Source organism: Musa acuminata, chromosome BXJ1-6 (assembly GCF_036884655.1).
Source record: "Musa acuminata AAA Group cultivar baxijiao chromosome BXJ1-6, Cavendish_Baxijiao_AAA, whole genome shotgun sequence".
Lineage (NCBI taxonomy): Eukaryota > Viridiplantae > Streptophyta > Magnoliopsida > Zingiberales > Musaceae > Musa > Musa acuminata.
In genome coordinates this window covers 33,778,193-33,793,019 of record NC_088332.1, presented here as the reverse complement: position 1 = coordinate 33,793,019, position 14,827 = coordinate 33,778,193, and the positions used below count along the sequence as shown (strand labels likewise).

The 14,827-nt window shown below is 40.6% G+C and overlaps 2 protein-coding genes across 3 annotated transcripts; both read left to right on the top strand.

Annotated features, from left to right (window-relative positions):
• Positions 1–7,132: 7,132 nt before the first annotated feature.
• Positions 7,133–9,496, top strand: LOC135677498 (uncharacterized). The gene has a single exon (XM_065189859.1). The coding sequence runs from the start codon at positions 7,133–7,135 to the stop codon at positions 9,494–9,496; it is 2,364 nt and encodes a 787-aa protein (XP_065045931.1).
• A 3,010-nt stretch (positions 9,497–12,506) lies between these two features.
• Positions 12,507–14,294, top strand: LOC135677777 (vascular-related unknown protein 4-like). Of its 2 annotated transcripts, none has more exons than XM_065190170.1 (3): positions 12,507–13,665; positions 13,817–13,829; positions 13,916–14,076. In XM_065190170.1, exons 1-3 carry the CDS (start codon positions 13,051–13,053, stop codon positions 13,939–13,941), a joined length of 654 nt encoding a protein of 217 aa, XP_065046242.1. In that variant the 5' UTR covers positions 12,507–13,050; the 3' UTR covers positions 13,942–14,076. The 2 variants fall into 2 exon arrangements, with proteins under 2 accessions (XP_065046242.1, XP_065046240.1); XM_065190168.1 differs by having other exon boundaries at positions 12,516–13,665; positions 13,764–13,829; positions 13,916–14,294.
• The last annotated feature ends 533 nt before the right edge of the window (positions 14,295–14,827 follow it).

Sequence of the window (14,827 nt, the reverse complement as noted above, 5' to 3'; positions counted from 1 at the left end):
CTAGGACTACGAAATTACTATCTAATGATGATGTATTATTAACCATTTAATATTTCATAAGCGAATCATTCAATAAACTCATTCTTCAATAAGAACCTGTATTATATCCCCAGTGTCCCAATATAAGCAGATATGAGATTAGTTGCCTCCATCATATGGATGAGTATATAATACACCACCTTGTTCGGCTATCTCAATGTTCCCTCGAGTAACCTATGATTGAAAATATTTATGGTCTGTGTTTATAAGTGAATTAGTCTCATTATCATGATCTCATCATGATCCAATTCTCATTACCCAGATCAAAGGACATCAATATATATTTATCATATAATATAAAATGAGAACATGTAATAATAATAATAACAAAAAAGACTATGTAGCATGTCACACGTGTCATCACTCACGTGATTAGCTTGTAGGGCACCTATAACTAGCATTGTCTCGATCTTTTGTGTGTCTTCTCACGTTTATCCGAGACCATTGTCTTAACGGTGATGTATTGATTGGCCCACTAGAGTACCTCGGGGTACCATCACTAGTGGCCTCTACCAACAACTAGAAAAGGCGAGAGGGCTTGAGTCTCATCTTAAAGGTCTGTATTACAAGCAACATATGAGCATCTTCCATGCCTTGGATTTTATTAGTGAATCAAGTGATGAAGCTTGAGTATTTCCTCCTCCTGTTACATAAGTTCAAGAAGCATTATTGTTGATGGCCTCAAGCATACATTTCTAAGAAAGTGAAGCTCGAACTCCCCAGCGAGCTGAGCAAAGGAACTAATAGAGAGCGACTTTAGATGGGTATACCATTCTTGTGTTGGGCCTCTTAACATAGTCGTAAAGGCATGACACATCAAGGCGCCTAAAATGTCATACAATGATATTTGGGTGCAGAAAGCAGCGATATGATCTAGTAGGTCGATACTACTATTAAAGGCCTCCAATGATGGGAAATGAAAGTGGCTAGGATTGGCTCCTCTTGGATGTCCATGGTGAATGACGACCGACCTAAGATGGGGTTGCCCAACCCTTTCCCCTTTGGATTATTAGAATTTTCATCGTATCTCCTCCAAGCACTGATCCATTTGTTGTAGTTGAATCCTTAGGGAATCATCCATCAAATCTATCAAGTAGGTCTAAGATTCAGGTGATGCAGAGTGGTGGTATGGTGGTCTGTTGAACTCCATGGTTAGAGAGTGGGTGCTCCCTCAATCATCGGGTTGATGGGTCTTGGGGCACTGTTGAGATGTTGATATTGTGTTAGGTGGGGGGACCTTGACAAGTGCCAGTGCTGATTATGATTGAGTTGCTAACTATGGCTGAGATGGTGGCATCGCTTATTAAGCTAGTTTGGGCAAGGGTAAAGTAACAACTTGCATCATGCTCATTAGCATCTACACCTGCTAAGTGAGGTTCAGGAAAGCTTCGATAGGGATGCGTAGGTGAGTCGAGGTCACCTTTGGTTCATTAAATAAATGATAGTATTATGTCAGCGTTTGCATTGAGGTGGATGCATCCATATGCGGAAATATTGGCTATTATCCCCCCGAGTGAAAGTATTACGGGTCAGGAGCAAAACCTCCTCACTCGGGTGTTCGTTAAGAGGGTTGGTAGGCAGACAGTCTTGTGATATTAAGTCCTCCTTCTAGCACTAAAATATTAGGAAAAAATATCCTCTTGATTAGCCCAATGTGATTCGGACTCGTATGTGTAGAGTTGTTCGAGTTGCCTCCGAGATGGAAACGTCAAGCTTCTTAGGTGCCACATGAACGAAGATCGAGGTCAAGAGAAGTTTTTCATTCCGATCCATTCGACGCTCAAGTTAGTAACCCAAGGTGTCCAAGTGCGGACTCGAATAGTTAAAAGAAGTCCATTCAGAAGTTGAGCATGCATACCTAGTCATAAAGGATAAGAAGAAAACTTGTGATTGCCTTTCTGGTAAGGGCAAAAAAAAAAGTTTATAATTTCTTTTATGGTCATAAAAGACAAGATGGGAGCTTACAATTGTTTGCTTTGGATTTTCGTCCGATGGAGGGGTTACTTTTGTCTTTTCCTTCCTCTTTGGGCACAATGATGATATGTTAGATGATAATTAATTAATAATATATCACCTATCAATATATATGTATTTAAAGTTTCTGAGATCTCTTGGAATACTATAATTTATGTTGTTAATTTGATGCATACTATTTGACATTTTGGTTTTTTCAATTTATAGGCCGTATATAGGGGTAATTACATATTATCTCATATAGTTAAATATAATTAGCATTTCGGTTCCTATACTTTAAAAAATAGCATTGGGTTCACTACACTTACGAAAATAAAATATTTAACCCTGATTCTCTATCACGCCCCCTCCAATTATCACATTCAAGAAGTGTGAACCTATCTTAAAATCAATACTATTATAATTTAATAATAATCCAGGATCCAATCACACATTTGAGGTCACTAAGAAAACATTTAAGTCAAAATTCCTTCTATAATCCATAATTCATAAAACCTGTGTAGTTTAAAATTATATATCACATCACTCAATGAATCATAAAATCTGAAGTCAACTCATCAAGACAATAACCACCTTATAAATCCACAAGTGTGGTATTCTATATAATAAAAAAATTAATATTTATCATATATTCATATCATTACATAAATGAAACTTAACACTCCAAAATCCTAAACATGAGAGGTCCTTTAGATTTTTACAAAACTCATAAGTTCATATTTACCATCAATATTTCATTAGACACTAAGTGTACTTATATAACAAAAACATATTATCTACTAAAAATTTATCCCAAAATCTTCTAGCTTTCCACTGCCTTAGCCCAATTTAAACATTTTAGTGAGTGATAAGTTATCATAAAAAATTTATATAGCAACGGAGTGAGCATATAAAGCTCAGAAAGTGACTAACATATCCATAGTGAAAGAGGATAATTTCAAACAAATAAGGTACCAAATATAAGCCAAGAATACAAGAGTTCATAGATAACTGCTCAATAGATGCAGAATTACAATATCATTTCATTCGAAGCATGTTTTATTCATAATAAGGGAGTAAAGACTAATTGGAGCATATCAATAACGTAAGGAGCATTTCAGGGCATATCAATAGCATATGAAATATTTTAGAGTATATCAAGGGCGAAAGGAAAATGTTTCGAAGCATATCAATGGCATATAAAATATTTCGGAGCATATCAATGATGCATGAAATGTTTCGGAACATATCAATGACATATAAAACATTTCGGAGCATATCAATGACGCATGAAATGTTTCGGAACATATCAATGACATATGAAATATTTCGGAGCATATCAATGACATATGAAATGCTTCGGAACATATCAATAGCATATAGAATATTTCAAAGTGTATTGATGGTGTATGAATATTTCGGAGGCATAAGAAGTATTTCAAAATATATCAAAAAATAAATACGAAACAGAAGCTCAAACGTCATATTTGACATTATATTCATTTCATTTTTATCTAAAGCACACATAGAAGCATATAACCAGAGCTCTAGATATCATATCAAACATATAGAAGGTGAAATGAGATCCCAAATATAATCTCCCACATTTGGGAGCATCATCCATCCATGTCTGGATGAAGCTATAGGGGGCCGGCAAAGCATCATCGACTCTAAGTATACACCATTTACTATTTTTGGCAAAGGTCCAGATAATCCCTTTATCATTTTTGGCAAAGGTCTATATAATCCCATAAATACCAGAGTACAAAAGGGTATTTTGAACAATAAAATTGACACATATCGGAAACACACGTGGAATAACGGAATGCATGTGGTTATATGAAACATTATGATACAAACATAAACTTTGTATAATAAATTTAGGCATGCAAATAATTGTAGGACAAGAGTATACATGATTTTAAATTAATAATGTAAAGCTCAACTAAAGTAAGGATTTTAACATAAATCAATTTCTAAAGAGATGAAACAAGAATAAGTGAAATCGACCAAGGCTTGATTATGATATAACTTGAGAGGCACATTGCATGAATTATTTAGATAACCAATTATGCTCCAATTTGCACAAATTAGGTATCATTCGAAAGATGTATCAATCTAGTTTTAGATAAATTAAGGTTTGTATAAATTGGAGTTTCGAACAAGGAGTTATAAATAGTTTAGTAACCAAAGGTCAAATAATATTATCTCTATTTTGTAGAATTCATAAAGTTGATTAAAATAGATGCTTAAATAGACATTTATGCTCCAAATCTTTCAAATCAGCTATGCATAGAAAGATTTATGAGTCTAGATTCTAATAAATCATGTTTTGCATTAATTAAAGTTTTCAATAGAGAGTTATAAGCAAGAGAGTACCAAAAGGTCAAAACTAATCGTTTCTGTTTTACATATTTCATAAGGTTAGTTGAAATAATAGTTTGGATAGGTAATTAGAATCTAAATTTATCAATCTTAGTATGCTATTAGTTTATTTTTGGATGAATTTGATTTTTCCTAAATCAAAAATCAGTGTAGAAAGTTACGACTAGAATAATATAGAAATATCAAATCTCAAAAAATTTTAAATTCATAATTTTATTCCTAAACAATAGAAATATAATGTAGGAAGCTAAAATCTTCTAAAATTTTCAGAATCAAGATAAAATCAGAGATTAAGATTACTATATGAAAGGGTCATAATATTTGTCTTAGAAAATTATGATTCCGAAATATAGGGAATTAATGCGAAACCTCAAGCCAAAAGAAAACTTTTTCAATTCAAGTCAATTCATCTTCCCTTCTCTTCTCGAGCCTATGTTGGTTGTAGCTCCTTTGTTAAGTTATCATTTAGTTTTCTCCTCTAATTGCATTAGATTTGGCTAATATAAGAATTGCAAAGTGGTAAGCATGCATGAAAGAATCTTATGTGTCATCCATAGAACAAACATAGGTGGCATCATCATTAAGTTAGCTAGTAATACATATCCTCCATTTTTCTTTTTTAAACTTAATATGAATCTTTCACAAATCATATCTAATTGCTGAGATTTATATTTAGGTCCCTACATTACAAACAAATCCTTACAAAATTAAAAAAAAAGAGGGATGTTACACTCTCCCCTCCTTATGTCGTTTACTTCGTCGACGAAAAAAATCACACGTGTTATCACGTGCAAAAATGACACGAATGAAAAGAATAAAAATATAATTTTATTATCTTTTAAATTATTAATTTTTATAAACTTGTCGTTTTAATCGATTTCTTCATCCCCTCCTCTTTCCAACCTGCTCGCCCGTCGCACTCGCTCATCCACTAATAGGTCCTGCCACATGTAACTCCTCATTCCTAAAGTTCATCGTTGATCGCTCCACCACATCCAGTTGCAAACTATCATTCTCCGGTAAGAATGCGTGGGCTAGGATTCCTAGCACCCTGTCGAAGGGCTTATCGTCATCATGGTCACCACTATAAAACCCCACCTTAATGTTCGCCACTTTGTACTTCGTCGACTCACTCATCGCACGGTGGGCGAGCAGGTTGGAAAGAGGATAGGTGGAAATCGATCAAGATGAGAAGTTTATATAAAATTAATAATTTAAAAAATAATAAAATTATAATTTTTTTTTGTATCTTTTTCCTCGTGACAATACGTGTGATTTTTTCCATCGATGAAGTTAACGACGTAGGGAGAATTGAAATTAAATATTTTACTTTCGTAAATATAAAAAACATAATATTACTTTTAAAGTATAAGGATCTAAATACTAATAATAGTTAATTATAAGGGATAATATATAATTATCCCAGTATGTATGTATGTTTATATTTATAGGTAGTATTTATGAGATGTGCAGGTCCTATATCGATGGACTTCTCGTTCCAATATTAAAACTTAAAATTGAATAGACTATCGGTGGTTGCTATTTTTGATGTCACCAAACTTTGCTAGTTCGATGACATTGTGAAGTTAAGTTGGATGCTTCTTTTATTAAAAAAAAAAAGGAAAAAAAAAGACCCCACTTTAATTTGTATAGGCTAATATGTTCCCAAAAAGACTGGCATCAAAGTTCACCAACCCAAACGCCAACTCATTTGAGCTACGTCCAAAAATTAGTACATAAAAAATTACGTCTTGGGAGTGGACACCAACTTGTCGTACACGGAGTCGATCGAACATTGTTGTATAATTTACAAAAAATATATGTATAAATTACAACTAAATCCACACCTAATCAGGATTACTATAACAGTGTCGATCGAACATTGTTGCATTTAGCAAATTTGAAAGGTTGTCATTATCGTACCATCACGTATGCGAGCTACGAGTGGGCATAGTTTCAGTTTGCATTGGGAGAACATTCGTAACCGCGAAACCAAAGTTAGACATCAGACTCCACTTTGTAGACTCATCCTTTTGGTTTTTTGGGAATTTTAGGAGCAGAGAAATGTAGTCAGTTCAGCTACACGGTCCCAAATTCTTCTTCTTTACTGGCAAACCTTTTGTCTTTAACAAGCTGTCGATATGGTACGCCACTCCTCTCATTTGAAAGGGAGAAAGACGATCCTCGAGATGAGCAATAATTTGAGTAGCACACTCAAGAACCTAATACCGGCTGAGCAATAATTTTGGCACCCATTCGCTGATTGCCGTCTCCTCGGCTACCTGTATTTTGATTGGATCCTGTGGTGACCCCCCCACGGATGCGGGAGCTGCCGCCGCCGCATCGTGTCGACCGACAAACAAAGAGCCTCTTCTCGATTGGTTGGCAGAGCAAATTTTTCGTGGGACTCGAGGGATCGACCAATCAGAGAACGCTTATTCCTGACGATACGAACCCGTTGGGTCAGCAACCAAAATGCCTAGAAAGCATCGTTAACGAAACGTGCTTCTACTCTTCATTTGTTGCGACGAAAGGTATCGCTTGTGTCCAAGGAAAAGGTTGTGAAACGTTTCGGTCACAAAATGCAGCACGAATTTTGGCGATTGCGTGAGAACAAGGCAAGCAAGCGCTCAGCTGCTTGTGTGTGTCGCACGTTGAAGAAGCAGTATTAGAGTTCGATGGCTATATATAGATAGGAGTCGGTCCGCGGAGGGAGAGAGAAGGTGGAGGAGGAGAAATCATTATCCAGCAGCAAATGCAGCTCGTCCCCGAGAAGTTTAGGAATCTATGGAATGCGGAAGAAATCCGCGTTGTGATCCTCGCCAGTCTCCTACTGCAGATCTTCCTCATCTCCCTCTCCCTCTTGCGCAAGCGACACCGTAATATGCTGTTGAGCTTCCTCCTGTGGATCTCCTACCTGGGCGCCGACTACGTCGCCATCTTGGCGCTCGGCAACCTCCTCAGCGAGCAGACAGAGGCGAGCGACGCGAACAGAAACGGCCAACTCAGGGCCTTCTGGGCCCCCTTCCTCCTCCTCCACCTCGGCGGCCCCGACACCATCACCTCCTACTCCCTGGAGGACAACGAGCTGTGGTTGCGGCACCTGCTGGGGCTGGTCCTCGAGGTCGTCGTGGCCATCTTGGTGTTCCTCGAGTCGCTGCCGAGCCCCCACCTGTGGAAAGCCGCCATCGTGGTGTTCGCGGCCGGAATCCTCAAGTACGTGGAGCGGACGTGGGCGCTGTGGTCGGCCAGCATGGACCGGCTGAGACAATCCATGTTCACCGATCCGGATCCCGGGCCTAACTACGTCAGGTTCAAGCAGGAGTATCGATCGCGCGAGAGAGCTGGGCTGCAACCGAAAATCGAGATCCTGAAAGAGCGCCCGTCCCTACTTCCCCAAGGCGAAGTGACGGAGATCAGACAGGAACATATCATCCTATGGGGCTACCGCTTCTTCCTGACCTCCAAGCGCCTCGTCGTGGACCTCATGCTCAGCTTCCAGGATCGGATCGACAGCCAGAACTTCTTCTTGCAGCGCAGCGCCAAAGAGGCTTTCCAAGTGGTGGAGGTGGAGCTATCTTTCCTGCACGACATCCTCCACACCAAAGCAACCCATGTCCACACCGTGGGAGGGCGTGTGAGACGCGTCTTCTCACTCACCATGGCAGCCGTCGCCCTGGTGCTCTTCCACCTCAGCGGGAAGCATGGTTTCAACGAAGCTGACGTCATGATAACTTACGTCCTGCTCGTTGCCGCTCTCGGCCTCGAGGCCGTCGCCATCGTCGTGCTCCTAGTCTCCGACTGGACCATCGTGGCGTTGCAGGAGAGAAACAAGTTTGAGCGGCCCTACATAACTTGCCTATCACAACTCTTAGACAAATTGGCTGGTGCAATCGTTCAATTTCGGGGATGTATTTCCAAAAATTGCGAAAGCTGGTGGTCGAATTCAACGAGGCATTATAGCCTGATCCGCATCTGCCTCAGACGTCCGATCCACAAACAGATCCAAAGGATCATGGAATCCTTGAGGTTGAAAGAACTGTGGGATATCTGGCAGTACGTGGAACATGACGAAATAAGCGATGATCTGAAGGAGCTCATCTTCCAGCAACTGAAGGACAAGGCCTCCTGCGCGGAGGGAGAGACCACCAGCTACAAGCGAATGCAAGCCTGCAGAGGCGAATGGATCCTTCGAGAAATGGGCTACCCGGAGCTCGAGTGGAGCGTGAAGAAGGAGTTCGATGAGAGCATACTGTTGTGGCACATCGCCACATATCTCTGCTACCAGACTGACCCCACCGCCGTCAAGGTCACAGAGGAGGTGAATCGTCATTCCCGCAAGAAGCAACTGATCAAATGGCTGCGGCACTGCATCGTCCCATGTCTCCGCTGCCGGACTCAGCAGGCCAGCGGCACCGGCGCCTCTAAAGCGAATCCCGATCACCGCGAGCCAAGTAAGAGGATATCGGAATACATGATGTATCTTGTGGTGTTTGAGCCATTCATGCTGCCCGCCGGAATCGGGAAGATCAGGTTCCAAGATACCTGCGCCGAGGCCATGAAATTTTTCAACGACAAAAAGATCGATATCGAAGAAGCAGAGCGGGACCTTAACCGGGAACATCCAACAGAAGCAGAAGCTTCCCCGAACCAGACTCCCCGTATACAACAAGGAGCTTCGGCGACCCCGCCGCGGGATCAGCGAAAGAGGAGGCATCTATCTCCAACGAGGGAAAAGGCAGCTTCTGGTGCGCTGCTGAAGGTGCAAACTACGTTCGAACCCATAGAGGTGAAAGGGGACAGGAGCAAGTCGGTGCTGTTCGATGCATGCAAGCTCGCAAAAGAGATAATAGGGGACGATACCAAGGAGAAAAAATCGAAAGGACATTTGGAATTGGAGGAGGCCTGGAAGAAGAAATGGACCATCATCAACGGCGTGTGGGTGGAGATGTTGTGCTTCGCCGCCGGCAAATGCAACCAGTATTTTCATGCCAAGCAGCTGAGCCAGGGCGGCGAGCTTCTCACGCATGTCTGGTTACTGATGATTCACATGGGAATCGCACGCCAATACCGGATCGAAACAGGCCACGCCAGAGCACTACTACTCGTGGACGAGTGATCATAAGAATAATAAGGTTTGTAATTTCTTTTGCATCATTCCTCGCGCTTTCCATCTGTAATGCTGCAGCACTCAGTAACTCCCACCACTCTCTCGGCGCTTTCACCATATATGTGTCAAACTGCTTCAACCCAGGCATGAAAACAGTGGATGTAATCCACAGCCATTTGAATAACTTTTTCTTGGTCAATAACTCACCGGAGCAGTCTCATTTTGCACTAACTACTAAATGTTCTCTCTCTTAGCAAACGAATCACACATCCATAGGTACTGAAACGATCAACAAGCATATCATGTGATGTTTGGTTGTTCCTCCTGTGGTTTTCTCTACATCTCTTCTCCGGTATGCATCTTTAATTATACCGTGACTAGCTAGGATCAATTTCCTTCTTCCTCGTATTTAGAAGCCATGACTCATACTCACGCACATCACCTTGCAACACGAAGAGCAACTGCATGTATTACACACACCATGTTCTTCTGTTCTCACATTCCTCGACTAGCTAGCTAGGACACACACCTGAATGATCTAGTTATGAAACTGGTTTTTGAAGGAACCACTTGGAGCAGACTCGATCTGCCACCAGAGGACCGTAACTCTTCTCGGTGGTGTTGTGTGGTCATCAATGCATCCGAGGACCCCTTGCTTGCATTCTTGGACTACAAGTTTTTCTTAGTTCTCATCACCATTAACAGCCGGATCTCTACCGATGGATAAATTACAAAGAGGAATTAATTCTTTTTTAACTACTTCATCAAGGAATAATAGCTATGGAGTGCCATTCTCGTTGCTAATTTCAACCTTTAATGACAAAAAGAGCTTTGTCTTCACAGAAGCAGCCTTCTTGTGGCAAAGGTCAAGTTCGTCCCACAGGGTAGTGTACTGCTTAGATCTTAAAACTGATGGTATCATCTTCTTGTGGGATATACAGGTGAAATTTGTGCTGAGAATCGCGGTTGCAAATCTGAAGGACCAACATGTTTATAAGTACTAATAAGATTGGAAAAATGGAGTCCAAATAATTTATTGTGAAATGACAACTCAAGTTTAAAGAACCAATATAAACATTTTTCAGATCATTCAATAATTGACATTGGTTAAAAAAGAGATGGAAATATTTGTTTCTTTGTTTGTCGGTGATGTGTTACTGATACAAAGCGCAGTCAGTCGATAAGATCAATTCTAAATTTGGACTTTTATTTTTTATTTTTCCATCTTACAGAAACTGAAAACACAACAATAAGAACTCGGGCAATTGACTAAGAACTGCCAATTTCTTATGGCTTCTAATACATTCATTCATCACTTTCTATAAGAAAAAAAATCATGCAGGAATATATATAACAAATAAAGAAAGCAGCTCTTTACTTTTTTTTAAAGTTGAATAGAATTGACTCCATGTATGTTGATTTGCTTAAAGTATAATCAGCACTACAAATTTTTCTTTTGTTTGATTATGCTTCAAGTGTCATAAACTGACTTTTAATTAGAGTATGCTACTAATAGTTTACTCTGTTTAGGTCTAAAAACTTTGATGATAAATTAAGTAGTGTTATGTCATCAAAGCAAGTACTTTTATCTCACTCTAATCAATTGGACATGCATACTCATAAAAATATATTAACAATGCTGGTCGTCCAATCAGAGACCAGTGTGACAAGAGTTTTCTTCCCTAAACTGAAGCCAACAGGTTGTATTAAACCTGTATCTGACATAAAAAAAAAAGCCTTCAGATTTGGTTTGTGGGCATCAACAAAGAGAAAGGCATGACAATATCATATTGCTCGTCATGCCTCCTAGGGAAGTCAGGCCGGCCTCTTCTTTGGTCTCTCACCTCGACATCCGTTTATTTCATGGTGGACATCTTCTTTTCTTTGAGAGACTTCGTTATGGGACCTCATGCCTCTTTGTCCTGCAATCAACTACTGGTTTTCAAGACACAGAAAGGCATGATCTAGTTTTCAACAGATACAGAAAAATGAACACCCCAAGTGATGTGGCTGCAGTCTTTCTGACAAGGTCCTCTTTGTCAGGGATGGAGGCTCAAGAGCAATCCTACAAGCACATTTCGGGAACATGTTTTGCTTCAATGATTGGATGGCACTGTCACAACACCTTGCTTGCTAATTTTCTTCTTCCAGCGGTAGTTTTCTGAACATGTGCACAACTTTCCTGTGAACCTTTTTATCTTCTAAGCAACTCGGAGGGCAAAATCCTAGACACTGATGTTTTAGAAACATTCTTGGCTATAAAATTCATGGCATGTCTACTTCTTTTAGCAGTCGTGGTACTGTCACAATACTTGTATCATTTGCTGCCACTGCAACGCTTGCATCTGCAAAAGTAAATCAAAAGGTTGCAATAAACTGAATCTTATTTTCACTAGTTTCAGTTTACTCGAGGATGATCGGTTTCATTCTTTGGTGCTGCCACATAAATCACTGAAAGGACTGGTATCAGTGTACGTTAAAGGCACAACGAAGGTCTAATGTGGCACCCATGCGATGCGTGTTTGGCAACTCGAAAGCCTGCATGAGTCCCCTGAGTATCGTATAAGTGGTGTGTCGTCAGGGTCTCTCTAAAGCCAAAAATGGATACACCTGCGTCGGCACATCAATTATTTTCTTGTGCATGAACGAACGCACCTCCTAGCTAAGGGAACATGGGACTGATCGGAGTCATCGAGGGAGGTAAGAGGTGCAGAGTGTCGAGGAGGGGTTGAAATCAGCAAAAGAAAACATTTACTTTGAGAATGAATGAACCAACCAACTGGTCGGAGTATGACCATGGAGAGGTACAAGCTGCATCATCCGCACACTTGGGTTGTAGATTCCGTTCGGCACATCGACATTTGCATTCATATCGATGATTGTTTAGTGATAATCAATGTTTCTCCTAATGCAAACGGCAACATTTCATTCATTAATGTGACAGTGAAGTCAGATTGGCAATCGAGGAGAGGCTTAGGATAATGTCGATACGATAATGTTGAACTGAAGACAGCAATCTCTACCAACCATTGTTTAGTTGTAATCAAATGTGTCTCTTAGACAAGTGGCAACAAAACATACATTAATTTGATGCTGAAATGTTGATGGTTATGATCATGACTCGAAATAGATTAGCTACTACACAAGCAGATCGTGGAATCTTTTGCTAACTGCTCCTGTCTTATTGCTGAATGGCCTCTCCTTTGCACATTCGTCTACTGTGTCCAATCGACTCATACGTGTTCTTTTCTCGGAGGAAATCATAGGAAAAGAAATCTTGAATCGAGCACCTAAGCATGTGGATCGTATACTGTTTATTTAGTTGGCACCGAGGAGAGGGGTGACGAAGATCCGAGTGGCGTTTCTTTCTTGTATAGAAAGAAATATCGTAGAGAAACCTTTTTGGAACAATCTTGGTAGGAGTTGAACTGCTCTTGAGTCACGAATCCAACCTAAACCCTTGAATATAACGGTAAAAACGGTGGCAGGACTGACCAAAGTCATAGGTAACTCTGAGCTCTCGTTCGTGACCGAATGGTGGGTTTTAAGAAGAAGGTCGAGAGATGAGAGTTGGAGTGGGGTTAGGTATGAGAGTTGTAATGTCAAACTCTCTTCTCTTCTTGCATGTCCCACTCCGGCATTTTGCTGGCAACTTGTTGATTCCAAGTCTTTCAACCCTCTCTGCCCCCACGCCAAATATAATACTCTCTCTTCTTCTCTCTCTCTATTATCTTTTCCGTTTGCTCTGTCTTTCTTTTGTTCTATATATAGCTCTCAGACGTTTTTCCCTACAACAAGCCTACCATCTTCCGTTCTCGAGGATGGAGGAATCAATCAACTCATCCATGAATGGCGCTTCCTGTGCCAAGGATGGCTCAGCTTCTTCCGAAGAGAGTGGCTGGACCATGTACTTCGAGGAATTCATGGCATCAGAGGAGAGGAAAGCAGCCGGTGGCTTCTCCTCCGGTGTCGTCGGCGGGTTTTCCATCGTCTCTGATGCTGCTTCGTGTGTTGCATTCGACCCCTCGTCACCTGGTCTCGAGGTGTCGGAGGAGAAGTACAGGAAGATGAGCCTGAAGAAGAAGAAGAAGAAGAAGAAGAAGAAGAAGAGGGGGAAGGGGCTACTGGATGATGACTCCTTGGAAGATACTGCTAGCTCACCCGTCAACAGCCCCAAGGTAAGAACAGGCCATATTTTCCACCTTGTTCGAATCCTTGTCTTGAAGGGATTCCTTGGTGTTCCAATAATCTATTGATATTTACATACTTAGAACAGGTTACCGATTTGAGTTACGTGACTCTGAACTCAAGCAAGAAAGATGTTCGCAGGGACTCACCTCAGGTGACATAACCAGCAGCTGTTCTGTCGATTTCAGTTCAAGCAATTTGTCTTAGCTTACCAGGATCTTTCGCCTCTGGATGTTGCAGGAGGATGCTGCCGGGTGTCGGAATGACGCAGAACCGAAGGAAATTGTAGGTGGATCGGATTTTGCCGAGGGGACAAATGAGTATACAGAGCTGAAGAAAAGAGGACTTTGTTTAGTTCCTTTCTCCATGTTAGCAAACTATCTAGGTTAGACTCTTTAGTTCAATTGATAGCACGGAAGAAAAGTCTCCAAAGAAAGAACACTCACTCTTCTCTTTGTTCCTGTAGATATTATGATACAAGGGTGGCCTTGGGGTTCATATATAAAATCTTTGTTACGCAGTAATGTGATGATTGATACTGCTTAGGAATTACCCTGTACATGGCGTAATTTCATCACCATGTACTCTTCATCTTAATCTAATCGAAACATTGTGCTTAGACTTTCTGGTCTCAATTGATTGATATTGTCTTTTCTCATACCAAACCCATAGTCTGAGAATAAATGAGTTGGTCTGCACTTTTCAAGGTGGGGGCTAAGTTGCCAGGTTTATGTTGTGGAACAGTGCTGTGGTTACACCTAATGACATATCCCAGTCAGCTTCTAACTAGGATGACAGGCATAAGCAATCAAAAAGTATTACAGCTAAAACTGATGTTTCTCAAAACTCATGTGATGACCAGAAACCAATCAATAATCACAATATCTCAGATGCAAAGCACTTTGTTTCGAGCTTGTTTCTGCGAGTCCTCGATCCGGAGATTCCAACCGGAGAAGATGCATCGTATGGTTCTTGACTGCCAAATATGAAAAAGGAGGATACGATTCCATCCCATCTTGTCCGACTGAGAACATCAGACAACACACTATTAGTTTACGCAATGCAAGATCGACTCCCGTGATATCCATCGACAACAGAAGAACTGCAATCATATTTTAGTGTGGTGGAGAATATTGGGAAACTCATTCGACA

Excerpts from the sequence above, each read along its gene's own strand:
- LOC135677498 (XM_065189859.1), top strand. The coding sequence starts at position 7,133 with ATGCAGCTCGTCCCCGAGAAGTTTAGGAATCTATGGAATGCGGAAGAA.
- LOC135677777 (XM_065190168.1), top strand. The coding sequence starts at position 13,051 with ATGAGAGTTGGAGTGGGGTTAGGTATGAGAGTTGTAATGTCAAACTCT. Across the intron at positions 13,666-13,763 it reads CACCCGTCAACAGCCCCAAG|GTTACCGATTTGAGTTACGT; the intron begins GTAAGAACAGGC and ends TACTTAGAACAG. Across the intron at positions 13,830-13,915 it reads TTCGCAGGGACTCACCTCAG|GAGGATGCTGCCGGGTGTCG; the intron begins GTGACATAACCA and ends TGGATGTTGCAG.